Source organism: Leucopleurus acutus (genome assembly GCF_964270905.1).
Source record: "Leucopleurus acutus genome assembly, chromosome: 14".
Classification (NCBI taxonomy): Eukaryota; Metazoa; Chordata; class Mammalia; order Artiodactyla; family Delphinidae; genus Leucopleurus; species Leucopleurus acutus.
The window spans coordinates 10,143,752-10,160,975 of record NC_139156.1 but is presented as its reverse complement, the minus strand read 5'-3'; the positions used below and the strand labels follow the sequence as shown (position 1 = coordinate 10,160,975).

At 45.4% G+C, this 17,224-nt stretch overlaps 1 protein-coding gene across 8 annotated transcripts in view; it reads right to left on the bottom strand.

The window, feature by feature from the left end:
• Nucleotides 1-4,181: 4,181 nt before the first annotated feature.
• The window catches only part of FGFR2 (fibroblast growth factor receptor 2), a 104,681-nt gene continuing 91,638 nt past the window's right edge, over nucleotides 4,182-17,224 (bottom strand). For 7 of the 8 annotated variants that reach the window (XM_082854642.1, XM_082854643.1, XM_082854647.1 and 4 more), the window contains 5 exons: nucleotides 13,827-13,949; nucleotides 13,191-13,261; nucleotides 11,395-11,532; nucleotides 9,602-9,707; nucleotides 4,182-5,838 (listed from right to left, as the gene is read on the bottom strand). In XM_082854642.1, coding sequence (XP_082710768.1) covers nucleotides 5,674-5,838; nucleotides 9,602-9,707; nucleotides 11,395-11,532; nucleotides 13,191-13,261; nucleotides 13,827-13,949 — 603 coding nt within the window. In that variant the 3' untranslated portion in view covers nucleotides 4,182-5,673. Of the gene's footprint in view, nucleotides 5,839-6,557; nucleotides 6,667-9,601; nucleotides 9,708-11,394; nucleotides 11,533-13,190; nucleotides 13,262-13,826; nucleotides 13,950-17,224 lie in introns of those variants that run through there. The other variant, XM_082854644.1, reaches the window with a different exon arrangement.

Here is a 17,224-nt window from a genome sequence, read left to right as displayed (position 1 = left end):
CTGCAAATGTATTTTAAGCCTCATTCCGTCACTAAACTACATACCCTAGAATTCAACTTTGCAAATAAAAGAAATCCACTGCCTTTTATTTCAAAGGTCCCGGGAGGATGGCAAGGGCTGCTGGAGTTTCCAGATGATTGGCACTGACTGTCCTCATATCCACTGTCTTCTGTAGCACCTCATGTGACCTGTGAGACAGGCCTTGGAGGCAATTTTGAAGCCCCTGGGACACCGACGCAGCGGCCAAGTTTATTGGTGCTGGGGCTGCCACAGTTGGTGTGGCTGCTTCAGTGGCCAACATTGGAACAGTGTTTGGCAGCTTCATCAAAACCCCCGGAAACCCTGAGGAAAAGAGGACACAGAGGGGCCCCATTCCAGAATGTCACTTAAGACGTGGAAGGCTTCTGTAGTCCTTGCCCAGCCAAGTCATTTCAAGGCTTCCAAGGAATGAAACGTGAGAGAAGATAAACTTCGCTTTCATCTTCAAAAACATCAAAAAATAAATAACATCAAAATGCAGGCTGGATAAGGACGACTCCAATGTGCATACATAAGTAATAGTGCATTAATCGGTCCCAGGGGATTGCTCAAGCTCACTAGACTTTATTTGCTATAAAACTGGGGACATGGGGCAGAGAGGCACTCAAGGATTCCAGCCAGAAAGAATCTCTGTGCCTCTGCATCACGCGTTAGTGCTTCCTTCCTTTCTCAGTCAAGAGGAAAGACATGGAATTGATCAGTTTCTCAGGCCCTCTACTCCGTGAAGCTCCACTGAGCCCTCTTAGCTCTCTTGGCCAGTTTATAGGTGCAAAAGCCAGCCAATTCACTGAAATATCTTGTTTTAGAAAACCCAGTAGCTATTATGTACCTTGATCCATGATCTAAGTCTTATTTCCTCAGCTACTGAAATCTTAGGAAGACCTTTTACACCCACTAGGATGGCTATAATAAAAAGTATGAACAATAACAAGTATTGGCAAGAATAGAGAGAAAATGGAACTCTCATACACTAATGGGAATGCGAAACAGTGCAACCATTTTGGAAAACAGTCTGGCAGTTCCTCAAAGGTTAAACACAGAGTGACCATATGACCCAGCAATCCCACTGCTAGGTATACAACCAAGAAAAACAAAAACATACGACTACGCAAAACTTGTACACAAATGTTAAGAGCAGCACTGTTCGTAACAGCCAAAAAGTGGAAACAAGCCAAATACCCATCAACTGATGAATGGATAAGCAAAATGTGTACCTATTCACACAATGGAATATGATTTGCCAACAAAAAAGGAATGAAGTACTGATATACGCTACAACATGAACGAACCTTGAAAACATTATGGTAAGTGAAAGAAGCTAGACACAAAAGGCCATATATGATTCCATTTACGTGAAGTGGCTAGAGCAGGCAAATAGCAGATGGGTGGTCGCCAGGGCTGGGAGAAGGGGGCAGTGGGGAGTGACTGCTAACTGGGACAGGCCTTCTCTTTGGAGCGAGGAAAATGTTCTGGACGGTGGTAATGGTTGCACCATCTTGTGAATATATACTAAAAAATCACAAATATACAAAAACAGGTTCTCAGGAAGAGAAAACTGTTTATTAATAGAGTACCACCTGCCAGAGCTGAGCTAAGCTCCTATGGGCAGCCCTCATGGTAAGACCATGACACTGGTGATAACCAGTTTTACAGCTGAGGAAACGAAGGTCCAGAAAGAATCCAGGACTTGCCCGACATCACCCAGCTGTAAGAAATAAACCAATCCAGTTCCCTCCCAATCCACCATCCATTGTCTTCCTCCTGGACGGCATAAGGCTGCAGCCTTGTTTACTTAGACCATTTCCCAGCCATGTGACCCTTAGGAACCTCAAGCAGACCCTCAAATTCCTGATCTGTAATAGTGGTCTCTGTACCTAGCCCTCTGAGGCTCTGTACCTAGAGCCTCAATTATACAGTACAACTAGCAGACCAACATCTTGTTTCCAGAATGGGGCCTGGGTCCTCAATCCTCAGCTGTTCAAGTCTGTCAGACTGTTTACTGTAACTGCACGTTTTAGTTTCCTATGCGTGGCATCAAGGAACTTCCCAAAACATCTGGTGGAGGCGAGCTCCCTGAGGTAACAAGGGATGGAGAAGCTGAGAGGAGAAAAGGGTACCCGGTTCTCAGGGAATCCACCCAACGCCCCTGAAGGCCTGACTTCTCCACCGTGCTTCTCCATCCACGCATCCTTTCCAAGTTCGCCACCAGCTAGACCTTGAGCAGCCTCTCGAATCACCCCGCTTCCGGGCTGGAGACAGCAGCGTCAGGAACCCCTCCTTCCTCACCAAGATGCCTGCGACTTTTGGTTCTTCATGTCTCGATGACAATCACACTGTGTTTCTACTCATTCCCATTGTTTCCTTAAGTCTCAGGGTGGGAGGTGGGCTAAGCTAAGCGGGGCAGGGGGAAGCCTGATGCTCCAGGATTCTTACCAAGCCTTGCCCGTGTCGGTTTATTTGGGGTAGGTATCAAAAAAGAAGTAGCTCCCATCCTTCTCATGGACCACATTACCTTCGTTCCCCTGATGACAAATCTACTTCTAAAACTAAAATGGCCAACAGCTAGGCATATAATCTACCTTGTCTATTTACAAGATAGCTTACATTGTAAAAAGCCGTAAGCTGCTCCTTCAGTCTCAAAAGTATAGAAGATGGACCCTGGATTTGCATGGATGTGGAGAACCAGCAAGTCCTTCCCGCAGCCTGGCCAAGGGGAGCCCATTGGTGTAGATGGCCAGAGGGCTGCAGAATAATCTTCCTGAACACATGTGCCTAAAGGCTGCTTTCCCTTTTTTAATTTTAATTTTTTTATTGAAGTATACTTGATTTACGATGTTATCTTTTTTTTTTTTGGCTGTGCCACGCAGCTTGTGGGTTGGTTCCCCGTCCAGGGATTGAACCCGGGTCAAGGCAGCGAAAGTGCCGAGTCCTAAGCACTGGACCACCAGGGAATTCCCGTGTTATCTTATTTTTTTAAATCCCATTCTTCTGGGTGGGATTATAACCCTGTCCTGATAATAAATAGCACAGGAGATTGGCAGATGCACAACGAAGGCTGAGGCCACGCTTCAGTTGGCTGGTGAGACCCTCACTCTACCACTAATGGCCTCAAACAGAACAAAGATGCCACTTTCTTTTTTTTTCCCCCCAGGAGAAATATTTATTTATTTATTTATTATTTTATTTATTTATTTATTTGCGGTATGCTGGCCTCTCACTGTTGTGGCCCCACCCGTTGCGGAGCACAGGCTCCGGACCCGCAGGCTCAGCGGCCATGGCTCACAGGCCCAGCCGCTCCAGGGCATGTGGAATCTTCCCGGACCGGGGCACGAACCCCTGTCCCCTGCATCGGCAGGCGGACTCTCAACCACTGGGCCACCAGGGAAGCCCGAGAAATATTTATTTTATTCTGAACTGAAAAGTTGAGTTCTGGCCAAGGACGGCACTTTTTAACCACCAACAGCCCCAGAAGGTTCTGAGAGCGTGGCTGAAGTTCAGAAGCCGGATTGTTTTTGTCTCCTTTTCCTGGTGTTGAGGCTGGCAAGCGAATATAATGAAGCCGTTAAGAGTCACAGATTCACATTTGTTAAGAGGCCAAAAAAGCCCTTTCCCTCTTCAGATTCTGGGTGGCATGGAAATAAGTAAAATTATTTTGAAAGTTTGTTCAAGTTGTCTTTTTGAGACTTTGAAGCAAATTCTACATCATGAGGAAGGCAGCCTAAAAGATTTCAAGGTGCCCAGTATCCAGACCTTCTGACTATCTCCCCTCTCAATACCTCCCAGCCTTAGAACAGCTGCCCGTTTGCAGAGCTCCCTCTGATGCCATTCACGTGCTCCTCTGCGAGCGGCTGGGGCCCAGAAAGGAACACGGACTCCCCTGGGGTCCCAGGGAGCAACGGAGCCAGGACTTGAACCAGCCTCTTCTGATTTTCCATTGGACCCACCTGTTGCAGGTACTGCTGGTCGCGGACAACCCCTCTGACATGTCACCGTTTGTAGCAAAGAACAGACCTCCCCAGCTCTGCCTTCCTTCCGCACAATCACACCACACAGCATGCGTCGGCACCTCCGAACACGGGAAACCATTTGGTAAGACACGAGTATTAAAAAAATAAGCTGCGTGACATTTATTTTGTCTTGTTAACATTAATATCTGTAGAAACATTTTTATTGTCAGTATAAAAATTAACAGGCTTTATTAAATACTTTCTCCAATTTCATAGCACGTTAAAAATCAGTGTCATCTCCATTCATGCTGCATGGCTACAGCAGAGTGAGTAGGTGTTTCGAAAGCAAAACACAGCACTTTCATATAGAATGGACAGCGTGGCAGTATTCTGACGTTGGCATTACGTGGGATTCTTTTGGTGAGGTCCTGCTAGGCGGAAGCAATTCCTTAAAAAGGTGGAAGGATCCCCCAAACTATCAGCAGAACAACTCGGTGTTTCCATTTTCTTCGATGGGACATGAAGATTCTAAAAGGCTTCTCTGTCGCCAATGAATCTGGAAGCCATTATGAAGATTCGCCGAAGAATACAGGCTAATCTGATCAACGTGCAACTCAGGGGCAGAAGGCCAGCTGCCGGAGAGCAGAACACTCTGCTAGCATCTCAACGAAGGGCCCTCCTTGAGGAATGGACTAAGGCATCTTTTTAAGAGAACGGTGGTACCATTTGTCTTGGCGAGCCCAGTTAAACGTTTATGGGCCCAATGACAGAGCTGCACCAAAACAAAACGCCTTCTTATGAACGAGTTCTTTTTAACATGGGCATTTAGGTGGTTCAAGAACAATCATCTGACAGCAGAGTTGAAACACAAATAAATCAAAACTTCATTTTCCCCAAGTCAGTCCTAGTTTGTAAATATTTCTTTTCAAAGGATCTGATAACTAGTTAAGTCCAAGCAAAAGGTTAGCTAGTCTGATGCGCTGCCGGCACAGAAATGTCACTTAAATTACCAAAAAAAGCCAAAAAAACAAAAAAAACTATGATCAATTGTTTTGTATATTACCAATTCATTAATAAATTAATGTTACACCATTTTCCCTGAAAGCAAAAGTAGTTTTCCACCTCTGCTCGGTGAAAATTAAGAAATTCTGTGTAAGAACAGCATTTAGCAAATAGCTATTTAAAAAAAAAAGAGAGAGAGAGAGAGAGACCAATTCTCTAGGTGCATTGGGACATCCATTTAAAATCAATACAAAAAATAATTCCTTGTAAATATATAATATATATTTATACATAATTTGAATATATTTACATACACCCAGCACCTATATACTGCAATTGTGCTCTATAAGTATGTGCTGACATATATTTTCTCCATTTATTACAAAATTCACAAGAAATGCAGAATGCATGTTTGCCTTGAGTCTGGCTGGTCCACAGCCAGTACCCACAGTGGGTCATCAGAACGTTATGGCCCATGGCAGTCCATTGCCCCAGAAACATTCTTCTTCTCCTGGTGAAGATTACAAATTCTTTACACGTGTGCTGATTACTTTTCCAATTATTTACTCCTCTGATGCATATACACACACAAGCCAAGACAACAGGCTCCCAGAGGCAGGGCCTCCCTGCTCAGTACAGCTAGGTTCCTGGTGCCGCCCTGTTTGCGGACGGGGGACAAGCCCATTCATGTTTTAACACTGCCGTTTCTATGTGGATACTGAGGAAGACAGGGTTCGTAAGGCATGGGGTCCGGAGAGAAAACAGAATCATCTCCCGAAGAGCAAGAACTCCTTGTGTCAGGGTAACTAGGTGAATACTGTTCGAGAGGCTGACTGAGGTCCAAGTATTCCTGAAAGAAGGGAAGAGAGACGTTTTATTTCATCTCGGGTCAGGATAACAAGGTGAATACGGTTCGAGAGGCTGACTGAGGTCCAAGTATTCCTGAAAGAAGGGAAGAGAGACGTTTTATTTCATCTCGGGTCAGGATAACAAGGTGAATACGGTTCGAGAGGCTGACTGAGGTCCAAGTATTCCTGAAAGAAGGGAAGAGAGACGTTTTATTTCATCTCGGGTCAGGATAACAAGGTGAATACGGTTCGAGAGGCTGACTGAGGTCCAAGTATTCCTGAAAGAAGGGAAGAGAGACGTTTTATTTCATCTCGGGTCAGGATAACAAGGTGAATACGGTTCGAGAGGCTGACTGAGGTCCAAGTATTCCTGAAAGAAGGGAAGAGAGACGTTTTATTTCATCTCGGGTCAGGATAACAAGGTGAATACGGTTCGAGAGGCTGACTGAGGTCCAAGTATTCCTGAAAGAAGGGAAGAGAGACGTTTTATTTCATCTCGGGTCAGGATAACAAGGTGAATACGGTTCGAGAGGCTGACTGAGGTCCAAGTATTCCTGAAAGAAGGGAAGAGAGACGTTTTATTTCATCTCGGGTCAGGATAACAAGGTGAATACGGTTCGAGAGGCTGACTGAGGTCCAAGTATTCCTGAAAGAAGGGAAGAGAGACGTTTTATTTCATCTCGGGTCAGGATAACAAGGTGAATACGGTTCGAGAGGCTGACTGAGGTCCAAGTATTCCTGAAAGAAGGGAAGAGAGACGTTTTATTTCATCTCGGGTCAGGATAACAAGGTGAATACGGTTCGAGAGGCTGACTGAGGTCCAAGTATTCCTGAAAGAAGCGAAGAGAAGACTTTTATTTCAAACGCAGGCTCTCGAGACGTTGATATGGGAGTTGGGACAACATGGGGGCACCCCCAGCAGGTTAAGACCTGCCCACCCCAGCTTCCACAAAGACCATCTTGAGACCCCAACTTTATCTCCTCTAGGCTGCCCTTCACTTTTCTTCTCAAGCCATCTCAAATGAACTATCGGCAAGTAGGGAATGTTAACACCCAGCTGAGCAGTCACCTCGACGGGCACAGACCCAAGGACCTGCTTGTTAGACCACATGGTTCAAATCCGCACCCAGCAAAATGGAAAAAACATAAGATGTTGTGGATGCCCGGGACCCCTTTCCATAGCCGAGACCATGAATATTTATTTCACGAATTACATTTTACTATTGTAGCTTCCAGGATAATTTAAGGGGAATATGTCTTCATTCAGCAGGTAATTTCACAGATGCAATTCATTACTCTCAGAAGCTCTCTGAGTTGAAAATGTAAACAGGTTCAAAAAAGGCTTGGATATACTCGTGTTTGTTACACCCACAATGGACTGTTGGAGAACGGTTTAGGAAAATGCAGGTTGCGTTTTAACGTTTTGAAGGTTTGAAATTCAAAAAGGGCTCTTCTGCTCCCCGAAGTATCCATCGGTGTTGCTGTCAGAAAGCCCACCCGATGGCCCCCAGATAACATTGCTTCCGACTTGAGACAAGGTGAGAGCTTACTGCCTGCTCTTGTGTGGCCCGTGAGCTAAGAACGGTTTTTTAACATTTTGAAATGGTTGGGAAAAAAATCGAAAGAAGAATAACATCTCATGGTATTAAAACTATGTAAAATAACAAAACTCACATTAAATTTAAATTTTAGGGTCCATCCAGTTTTATCTAAGCACAGACACATTCATTTACACATCGTCCATGGCTGCTTTCCTGCTACAATGGCAGAGTTGAGTGGTTGCTACAGAAACCCACAAAGAAACCCATAAAGCTGAAAGTTGACTGTCTGGCCCTTGACAGCAAAGGTCTGCAAAGTATGAAAAGATTTCTAAACTGGGGAACTTCTGGGCATCACTGCCTCAACTGGGCTAGCATGTTGGGGTGCTTCTGCTCACCCCCCCAAAAGCCAAGGAGAATACTATGACACATGGTTTTGCTGAAGGGGGGCAAAAAGTGCAGACCACAGCACAACCAGCCTCAGTGTTATCAGAAAAGAGCCCACAGAATGTTGGTGACTATACATTTTAAAAGACAAAAAAAAAAAAAAAAACAACAAAACCCAAACCACCCCTGTAATTCATCACCAGGTTTGGCAAGAAAAAAGTCCCCATCCAAGAATGGGGGATGTGTCAGTTCCAACAACATCAGGAGGAACTGCACAACTGGAAACAAACACGCCCACCACATCAAAAGAGAACTTTTTTGCTTACAATGATAAAAATGAAATTTTGTCCTAAATGGAACCAATTTTCTCCAGCATATGGTAATGATTTTCAGAAGGAAAGAAACTTCGATTTTTATATCCTTGTTCTGCTTTTAGACAATATGGCATTCTGCTTTTTAATTTTAGGATGCTAGATGTAAATTTCAGGGTGAAAATGGGCCCACTTTTAATGTAAATATATAAATAAACAGCATAGAGCACGGACACAGGATCATTAAAATGGAACTTTAGTGCTTTCCCAGTTTCTAACTGAAGCCATAAACGTTCAGATCTGATAGGGAAAAAAGAAAAAAAAACTACGGGTATCAGTGGATTCCAAGTCTAGGGTTAAAGGAACTTATACTAGAAACAACAATTTTGGCAGGAGAAGAAAGTTGGTGTTTTTTTTTTTTCCCCTTGAACTGTTCCTTTCAACTTCTGAAGGTCAGCTGTATTCATTTAAATGCAATCTCTCCCTCTATCAGCTACAGTCAGACGCACAGATAATATTGCTGGCTTGAGGCTTCAAATCACAATATTTGATTATTTTTTTAAAAAATCAGTCTGAAACTATTAAGTGCATTATTTTAAAATAAAGGTATTCTTTTCCTTCTAAAATATTTAGGCAATTTTAACCTTTTTTTGCTGTTATTAAGACAATTGTAGGGTTTTTCTCCCCCCCCCACCCCCCACTGTTTGGAGGAACACTGTTCTACATTCTCATTAAATATCTCTAATTCATTCACTAATAAGTTCTCCCTATTGTGGGGTTTTTCTGGCCTTGATGGGTTTATCATCTTTCCTGCTCAGACCACTTTGTTCCCACAACCAGAGATGACTCTCTCCTTATGGTGAAGCAGCCACTGACATGGCCGAGTTTGGACAATGAGTGAGAAAAAAGGGTTTCTTTTGTTGGTATAGATTATAAATATTTTCTAGAAAATAAATATTTTAACAAAAGGTATGAATTTTCACTTAAAGATCCTGTAAGTCACTCATTAAAGGAAACTCTGTGTACATTTACGCTGTGACCAGGCAGGGTCACATCATTATATAGAAGCTGGAATGTGTCATGTAGAAGCTGGAATGGCACAACTTCAATGCATCCCATCAAGCTCATCAGTAATGGACCATCAGCAGCCCTCACCCTAATGACCAGGGCAAGGAATCCAACCAGCACAGAAACCCCAGCTCCTTCCCACGCAAACCCAAACACTGCAGTCGGACATTTCTTTCCTCTCCCCATCCCCCTACATATACGCACCCTGGACCCACCACCCACATGCCACAGTGAGGGGCAGCCTCAGGTGGGGTCCTCTGTCTCTGGTTTTGTGAGACAGAACTCTCAAGATGTAGTTCTGAGAAAAGTCAGGATTTGGGAGGAACACTTAGGTTCACTCTGTCTGACCCCTGTGGAACAAGGATAAATTATACCCCAGAGTCCAACAGGGGAGGCTACATTTCAAAAACTGTGCTGGTCTCCCAAGCAAGGACCCTGGGCTTCTGGAAGGAGGTTCTTACCTCGTTGGTTGTGAGTGTGAGAATTCGATCCAAGTCTTCTACCAACTGCTTGAAGGTGGGTCTCTGTGAGGGCACCGCATGCCAACAGTCTCTCATCATCATATACCTGGAAGAGATGGGTTTCCTTGGTGAATTAAATCCCTAAATACTAGGGGGCATGGCTATAAGCCAGTCTTAATAGTCAATATGGAGAGATGTCCTCAATTACGAAAATGTGTCAGAACTCCCCTAGCAGCTAAATTAGGGGGTGGGATCCACTTTGCCAAAAGAGGCACTGCTTGATTCCTCTGAAAGGCACTTGGATTTACAAAAACATCACGTTCACCAAAACGTTTTAGGAAGGTATATATGCCATCAAAAGAGACACTTCCATGAGTTTTCACGGCTGACTTCTGGTATCCCTGTGGCAGTGACTTATAATAGGGTATCACATTTCCACGGCACTTTTGCACACTGTGGGAAGAGCCCTAGAGGAGCAGGCGGGAATCCAGTCTTCCCTCCCCACACAGCGCTGCCTGGACCAAAGCTGCTCTACTGTTATCTGCCTGACACTCTGAACAAAGGTTCCTCAGTTTTAAAAAACTGAAGTTTGAAAACTACAACTTTAAGGCAAGGTTCTTATGAATTAATCTGCTGTCACTGGGCTGTACCTTCACTTCCTGATTAACTCTTGGATAGGCCTAGGTTCCCAGGCCTTATCTTGAGGATGGGTTCCGACAGACCCTCTAAGGCAGCAAAAGCACCAGGAATGACAAGGAACACAATAAAATGCAAGAGGGAGGGGATATGGGGATATATGTTTATGTATAGCTGATTCACTCTGTTATAAAGCAGAAACTAACACACCATTGTAAAGCAATTATACTCCAATAAAGATGTTAAAATAAATAAATAAACAAATAAATGCCTTTATATAACATACTATAAAATGTGGCCATTCATCAGATGTCCACTGTACACCGAAAAGCACTCATGGGATTACTGATATAAAATCCCGTGAAACGATACCCAAGAGACCGCGGTCTCCGGGACAATCCCTCTTCTTAGTCAATTCTGAGGGTTGGAAGGAGAGACTCCTTTATAAAGCCCTGACGTTACTGTGCAAGACCCATGTCACCAACACAGTGTAATTCCACTTAAAGTGCAGGGTAGGTTTTGCTAGAAACCAGCTCATGGTTTTAGAGTCAGATCGGGTACTCCAAGGATGGCACCTGGACAAGTTTTTAATTCTCTGCACTAAAATATGGGTAAAACAGAGGTAACCAGACGCTAGTTCATTCGCCCTGAGGAATGTGGTTGAGGTCCATCTATAATAGCAATTTTCAATGGTCACAAAGAGGCTGCAGAAGCACCCATGCTCCACTACTCGCTGTGCAGGGGCCAGGCACAGCCCATGAGGAAAGGGGGCGGCCCCAGGGCTCTTGAGCTTGTGTATGTGGGAAGCCTGATGTACCTTCCTGTCACTTTGACAACAGCAAGGCACAGTACAGTGGCCCAGGAAGATCACCGGGCTCGCTGTGTGAAGTCAGGAGCCCTTGGCCGGGCAGCCCGACACCCTCTGTGGTTTAAAGCTCGTTCCATACACCTCAGAAGGATGCTCTTTCTTTTGGACAGTCAGGGCTGGCCATGGAGCTTTCTATCTCAGTTCCAGGATTGGGCCCAGAAAGTTTCAGCAATTCTTCTTCTTAGGACATGTTTAAACAACCAGGGGCCTTAGAAAACCAAAGCATCCAGGAGAAGCATCACTGGCGGGCAGGGGCTCCTGGGGCAGCGGGAGAGACGACGGCCCTTACAGTTCATTGGTGCAGTTTGCCGGCTTATCCATCCTGTGCCCTTCCTTAAGCAGCTTGAAAAGTTCCTCCACAGGAATCCCTGGGTAGGGCGAGCCCCCTAAAGTGAAGATCTCCCACATTAACACCCCGAAGGACCAGCTGCAAAGAAGGGAGAAAGCAGCATTAGTAATCCGTCTGAATCACAGAAACCTAATCACGCCCAGTTAAGAAGATAAACGCCCACTTACTTCTTACATTCAAAGACAACTGACCGGGGCCCTCCTACAGGTCACCCAACTTGCCCCTTCCTGCCCCCAAAGAGCATCCCCGGACGACAACGAGAGGCTATTCTGATGGAATTTTCCATCAACAGACAAGTGATACGTAAACCACCACTCTTTTGGGGGGCAGAGGGGAGGGTGGAGATTGGGGGTTTTTTTCCTCCTTCCATCATTCTCAAATAAAACTCTGTCTTAAGGCAAGTGTTATAAACATGAACTTCGAAACTGCAAAGCCCTTTATGCTCCTGTCCAGCTCTTCCGCCGGCCTATGTGCCTGACCCCAGGGCTGTGACCTACAGTATGAGCAGTTGACAGAATAAGGCCAGCATGCTACTTCTGAGAGGTAACAGCTGCCCAAGGTGGCCAGTGGACCCTCTGAGGGCACAGAATTTTTCCGACTTACTAAGGTCATGAAGGGAGTTAGCGCCGGGCTGGGATTAGGATGGAGGAGCCCTGTGCCCCAGACAAACTTCATACGAAAGAAAGCGAAAACATCTCACGGGGCACAATTTATACCTGACCGTGCAGAGACACACAGTTGGATCCGGAGCCTTGTTCAAGAGACTCACAGTTCCTGAGCTGATCAGGCCGAGAATCCTGCATCTATCTATGTCACTGGAAATACACCCTCACTGATTCTGTTGAGTTTCAGAAATGAAACCGCCTTTGGTTTTGTGCAGAGCGAGAAGAGCAGCACAATCCAGGCCGTGTGCTTACTGCAGAACTGGGAATCGTAACACTTTCCTTCTAGGACTGCTGAAGAGGACCAGTGGCTATAGCACGGGATCCACGCCTGCCCCAGAAATCTTCCCACCCACACTAACAAGAATAGCTCAACTGATTTTTTAATTCATAGGAACTTGCAAAAAATAGAACACAGAGAGATCCTCTGTACCTTTCACCCAGTTTCTCACAATGGTAACATCTTTCGACCACATTTCCAAAGCTGGAATTCAAAAATACCAGTTGGAGCCTGGCCCTAATAATAGTTCTAAGTGTATCACAATAGAAATACTGTATAGTTTGCACTCTATTTCTGTAACATTATCAAGGATGCTACGACGAGATCAGAATTTTTTCAAAGGATAAACAGGGAGCGGGCCCTGTCGAGATCATCCTAGTGGACCGTGTCCCAACCAGCTTTCCCCTATGAGGACAAACCTAGGACGGGGAAAACAGGACAAACTACTCTCAAGTAGGAAAAGTTTAAGGGCGCGAAGAACATGCCAACAGCTTCGCAAATTAGATAGCAGCTTTGTACTTGCACATCCGTGAATTAGTTCAAGGGGGAGAACTTCCGCTCTGGCAGGAGCAGGTTAGCGGTTCCACCTCCTGTGCGCTTTGAAGCCGGGCAGATTAGTAACAGAGCATTGGTTACCAGCCTACCATAAAATCCATCCTTTCTAAGGCCAGCTCCTGCACCTTCTCTGCATGTGTGAAATGCAGCGGGGACCAAAGAATGAAGGAAGGCAAAGAATGTACGAGATTTTTACAGCTCAGCCCGAGGGAAAAGGCAGAGACAAGGGAATTACTTACACATCACTCTGATGGGTGTACACTCTATCGAAAAGGGCTTCGGGAGCCATCCACTTGACTGGAAGTCGGCCCTGCAAGTGTAGAAGAAATGTAAAAACCAATATATTAAAACCGATTCATTTTAGCAGGTTCAACCGGGCTGTGCCCTGTTTATCTTAAGAGCTGACACTCTAATGGTTTTTGCCGGACAGTCATTAGCGCAGAAATAAGCTCCAACTGGGACTACATAGAGCGTGGGAGATGCACAGATTTGGACACGTTAATAAAATGTCGTTTCCTTGGGTTCTCATTATCATCTATCTCCCTAGCAGGCCCTGACCAACTCCTAGGTGAAAATTAACCCAGAAACTCCCAGGCTCTAACCTTTGCTAGGAAAGGTCTTGACAAGGAGCCTTACGAAGATTCTTGCTGCTGACTGCTCTGTATATAAGACTGGCTCACATTTACCGAGAGTATCTTAACTGTAGTCTGAACTTGCTTACTGAGAAGTTCATAAAGAGTAAGGCAGAAGAACAGGAGTAAAAAGGCATTGGTCCTTCTAGCTCTGAGCAACATCTTTTACATCCCGTGAAACGGGATGTGAACATCCCGTGCCACCTCTCCACCCCTTCCCACTTCATCACTGCCACAACTTACATTTGTGGTCTTTTTGTAGTAGTCTATATTGTTGATATCTCTGGCCAGTCCAAAGTCAGCTATTTTCATCACATTGTTTTCTGTTACCAAAACATTTCTGGCAGCTAAATCTCGATGAATGCACTGAAATCGACAAAGAACGCGTTTCAAAATGCTACAAGAATAAAAAGGTAACATACGCGCTTCTTATAATGCAGAGAGAAAATACATCTTACATCAAAAATTGGTATTTCTTTTCTAATTAAAATAAAAGAACAAGACCCCAACTATTTCAAAGAGCAAAGGTAGATAAGAACACACATGCCCTTTTATCTGCAGCTGACTGGTATCCTTCGTATTATGAACAGCTAAATGACCTCTTTTTTTTTTTTTTCTTTTTTTTGCGGTACGCGGGCCTCTCACTGTTGCGGCCTCTCCCGTTGCGGAGCACAGGCTCCGGACGCGCAGGCTCAGCGGCCATGGCTCACGGGCCCAGCCGCTCCGCGGCATGTGGGATCTTCCCGGACCGGGGCACGAACCCGTGTCCCGTGCATCGGCAGGCGGACTCTCAACCACTGCGCCACCAGGGAAGCCCTAAATGACCTCTTTTAATGCCACAATTATTCCCCCTCTGCAGTTCCGGACACTGCTGCTTTCTTGCTCATTTTTGAAACTGTCCCCCCGCTGAGTTCTAAACCCATCCCTTCTCTTAGCTCACTCTTTCTCTCTCCCCGATCCCTCAGATTCCTTGGCTTTAGCTTCTCTCTCCCTCAAAATAGAGGACCTGTCCCATTACTTTTGTGTATTTCCACATATCCACATGGCTTCCATTCTTAGATACATACAGAAGATCTGCAAAGCCCTATCTCTAACCTGACCTCTCTCCTGGGATCCAGATTCTCATTTTCAATAGGACATTTCCACATTGACATCCCTTTAGCACCTTTAAATTCAAGGTCTCTACTCTATTCTCATTTTCTTGGTCTTTTTTGTATACACCTGAGATATATACAGCAGAATTCTTTACACACTCCTCCCAAGTTCTTTTGATTTCAACCCCCAAATGCCTCTCCAATTTGTCCACCCGGCTCCGTTCCCACTGCTAAGCCCTTAGTTCAGGGTCTCATCACCCTTCCAACAGGTCTCCGTGTTCAAACTCAGCACTATTGCATCTTCTCTGCTTCCCTCAAATTATGTTTCTGAAGGAGCTGATCACATCTGTTCCAGGCTTATATGAAGGCCAATGCCTGTCTATTCATATTCTCTGTCCAGTTCTCACCCAACACCTGGTCCCCACACGGGGCCCAACCTGTGTCTGCCACATACACGGGGGCCAGATGCTGAGATGCTCGCTACAGGGCAGCTGATTTATGGTTCCGATACTAACTCTTTGGTCTCAGAAAGCTCTAGTCATTATAACTTCTATGTTCCCTTTCTACAAATGATACGTTTTTGTAAGCTGTTAAAAGTGTTTTAGCTGTACTTTAATACACCAAGATTTTACCAGGATACATGGTAATTAGGGTCCCAAATCATCACCTCCTAGTTTTGGAAATGGTAAGGTATGAAGAAGTGAACAAACATCCCTAACACACACTTTTACACAGGTTCTAGGCAAAGGCTAACTATTATATGAAGGAGAGAGTCTTACCAACCGATCTGACACGGGTGAAATGGGGCTGATTTGACATTGATACTCCGCAACATGGCCCATTGAAAAAGGAGCAGACCAAACTCTCTCTGAAGAATAAATGCGGGATCATTTTTTTCTGCCCACCCTCCAACTATTCCTTGCTTTTAATCTGCTTCTGTGGCCCCCTAGATGGGCCAAGATCATTGAAGGGACGGCAGGAGAGCCCCACAGGCATGCCTGTGCCCGGCCAGAATGGAAGCAGGAAATGTGAGAGCTCCCAGAAGCTGCCCAGGGATCCAGCTGGGGCGGGAGCTGTGTTCCTGGTTTTGGAGGCCTCTTCAAATTGAACTTCCAAGCCCTGGGCCAAACTCTCCCAGTGGTGTGCTCCCTGCCGACACAGCTCTGTGAGTCTGGCAAGCTGTGTGGTCAGAAGAATCTGACTCCCTGTGCGTGGGGCTCTGACCACACATAAGGGCTCAACTCAAGAGTCACTACGACGGCGACCCCCATTTTCTCCACGAGAGCCAGAACTCAGCACCAAACTTCCCGCATCCCAGGGTGCTAGGAAACACCAAAGCCCACCCTCTGGGCTGAACAAGAAGAGACTTGGAACCAATACCAAGCAAAAGAAAATAATCAAAGTCAAGCCAAATTCCCATCATCTGCAGAAATCTGAGTTATTCTCCAGTGCAAAGAGCTGACCATTTTACATAACTAGGGCTCTCGGACTGTTTGGTGTTCCATTTCTTCAATAAACAAAGGTCAACGGGTCGCTAAGGGAGGGAAAACTAACACCTCTATGACCCTGACAGTGTGCTGGGTGCCTCTGCACAGCTGATCACATTAAATTCCCATAGCAACCTATGAGATGGCTATTATTATAGCCATTTTACAGATGGGGAAGTTAGAGCTTCCTAAAAAAAGAAAAGCCAAACAAACAAAAACAAAAACAGCTGCTCAAGTTTAACACCTGGGAGGTTTAACTGGCCTTAAGATTTTGTAAAAAAGAAAAATTAGTGTACTTTGCACTGAAAATAGAAAGGCTTCCCTAACTGGTAGAAGGCTCAAATCCCACATCACCTCATTGTATGACTGTACACATCATGGAGTTTCTTAACTTGTCGACCCCCAGCGTCCCCAGGTCGAGGGCAGGACTGCAGGTTCACCTCTACATTCTCAGCACAGAACCTGACCCAGTAAACGTCCATTGAGCTGAATTCCTAATTACACTCCATCAGCAATGAACCAGATGTCTCACCCAACAGTTCCTCAGGCGGGTCTCTAACAAACTTATCGCCATCCACTGGGAGGGAATGGGTGTGACGGGGCTGACCTGTCCCCTGTTTCTTCATTTTCCACTGTCAGGAATACGCCCTCCATTTTTGGAAGCATGTTCCACTCAGGGGACCGTTCTTAAGATCTTGGTCTAGAACCTGCTTCAAACCTGTTCTAGGTCCTTAATTGCCGGTTGCCTTCAGCAAAGAGCTTTGGAAACACAACTACAAAGCCTTAGGAAACAGGACTCTGTCCCCTCTACCCCACCCTGGGTTAGCAAACAAAGCCCCAACACAGGGCATCTCAATGGTCCTCTTCTCGGTCCAGGGAGGCAGGGAATACCTGAGAGCAGGATAGGTGGGTAGAGAACAAAAAGGCCAGGTCTGGGACCAGCCACTTTACTCTCCGGGCTGACGAGTCCCCAGCTCAGAAATTAGGACAGTGACTCCCTCATACCTGGGCTCAAAGCTTTCCTGGCACTTCCAAACACTCCCCTGCATCCTTATCCATA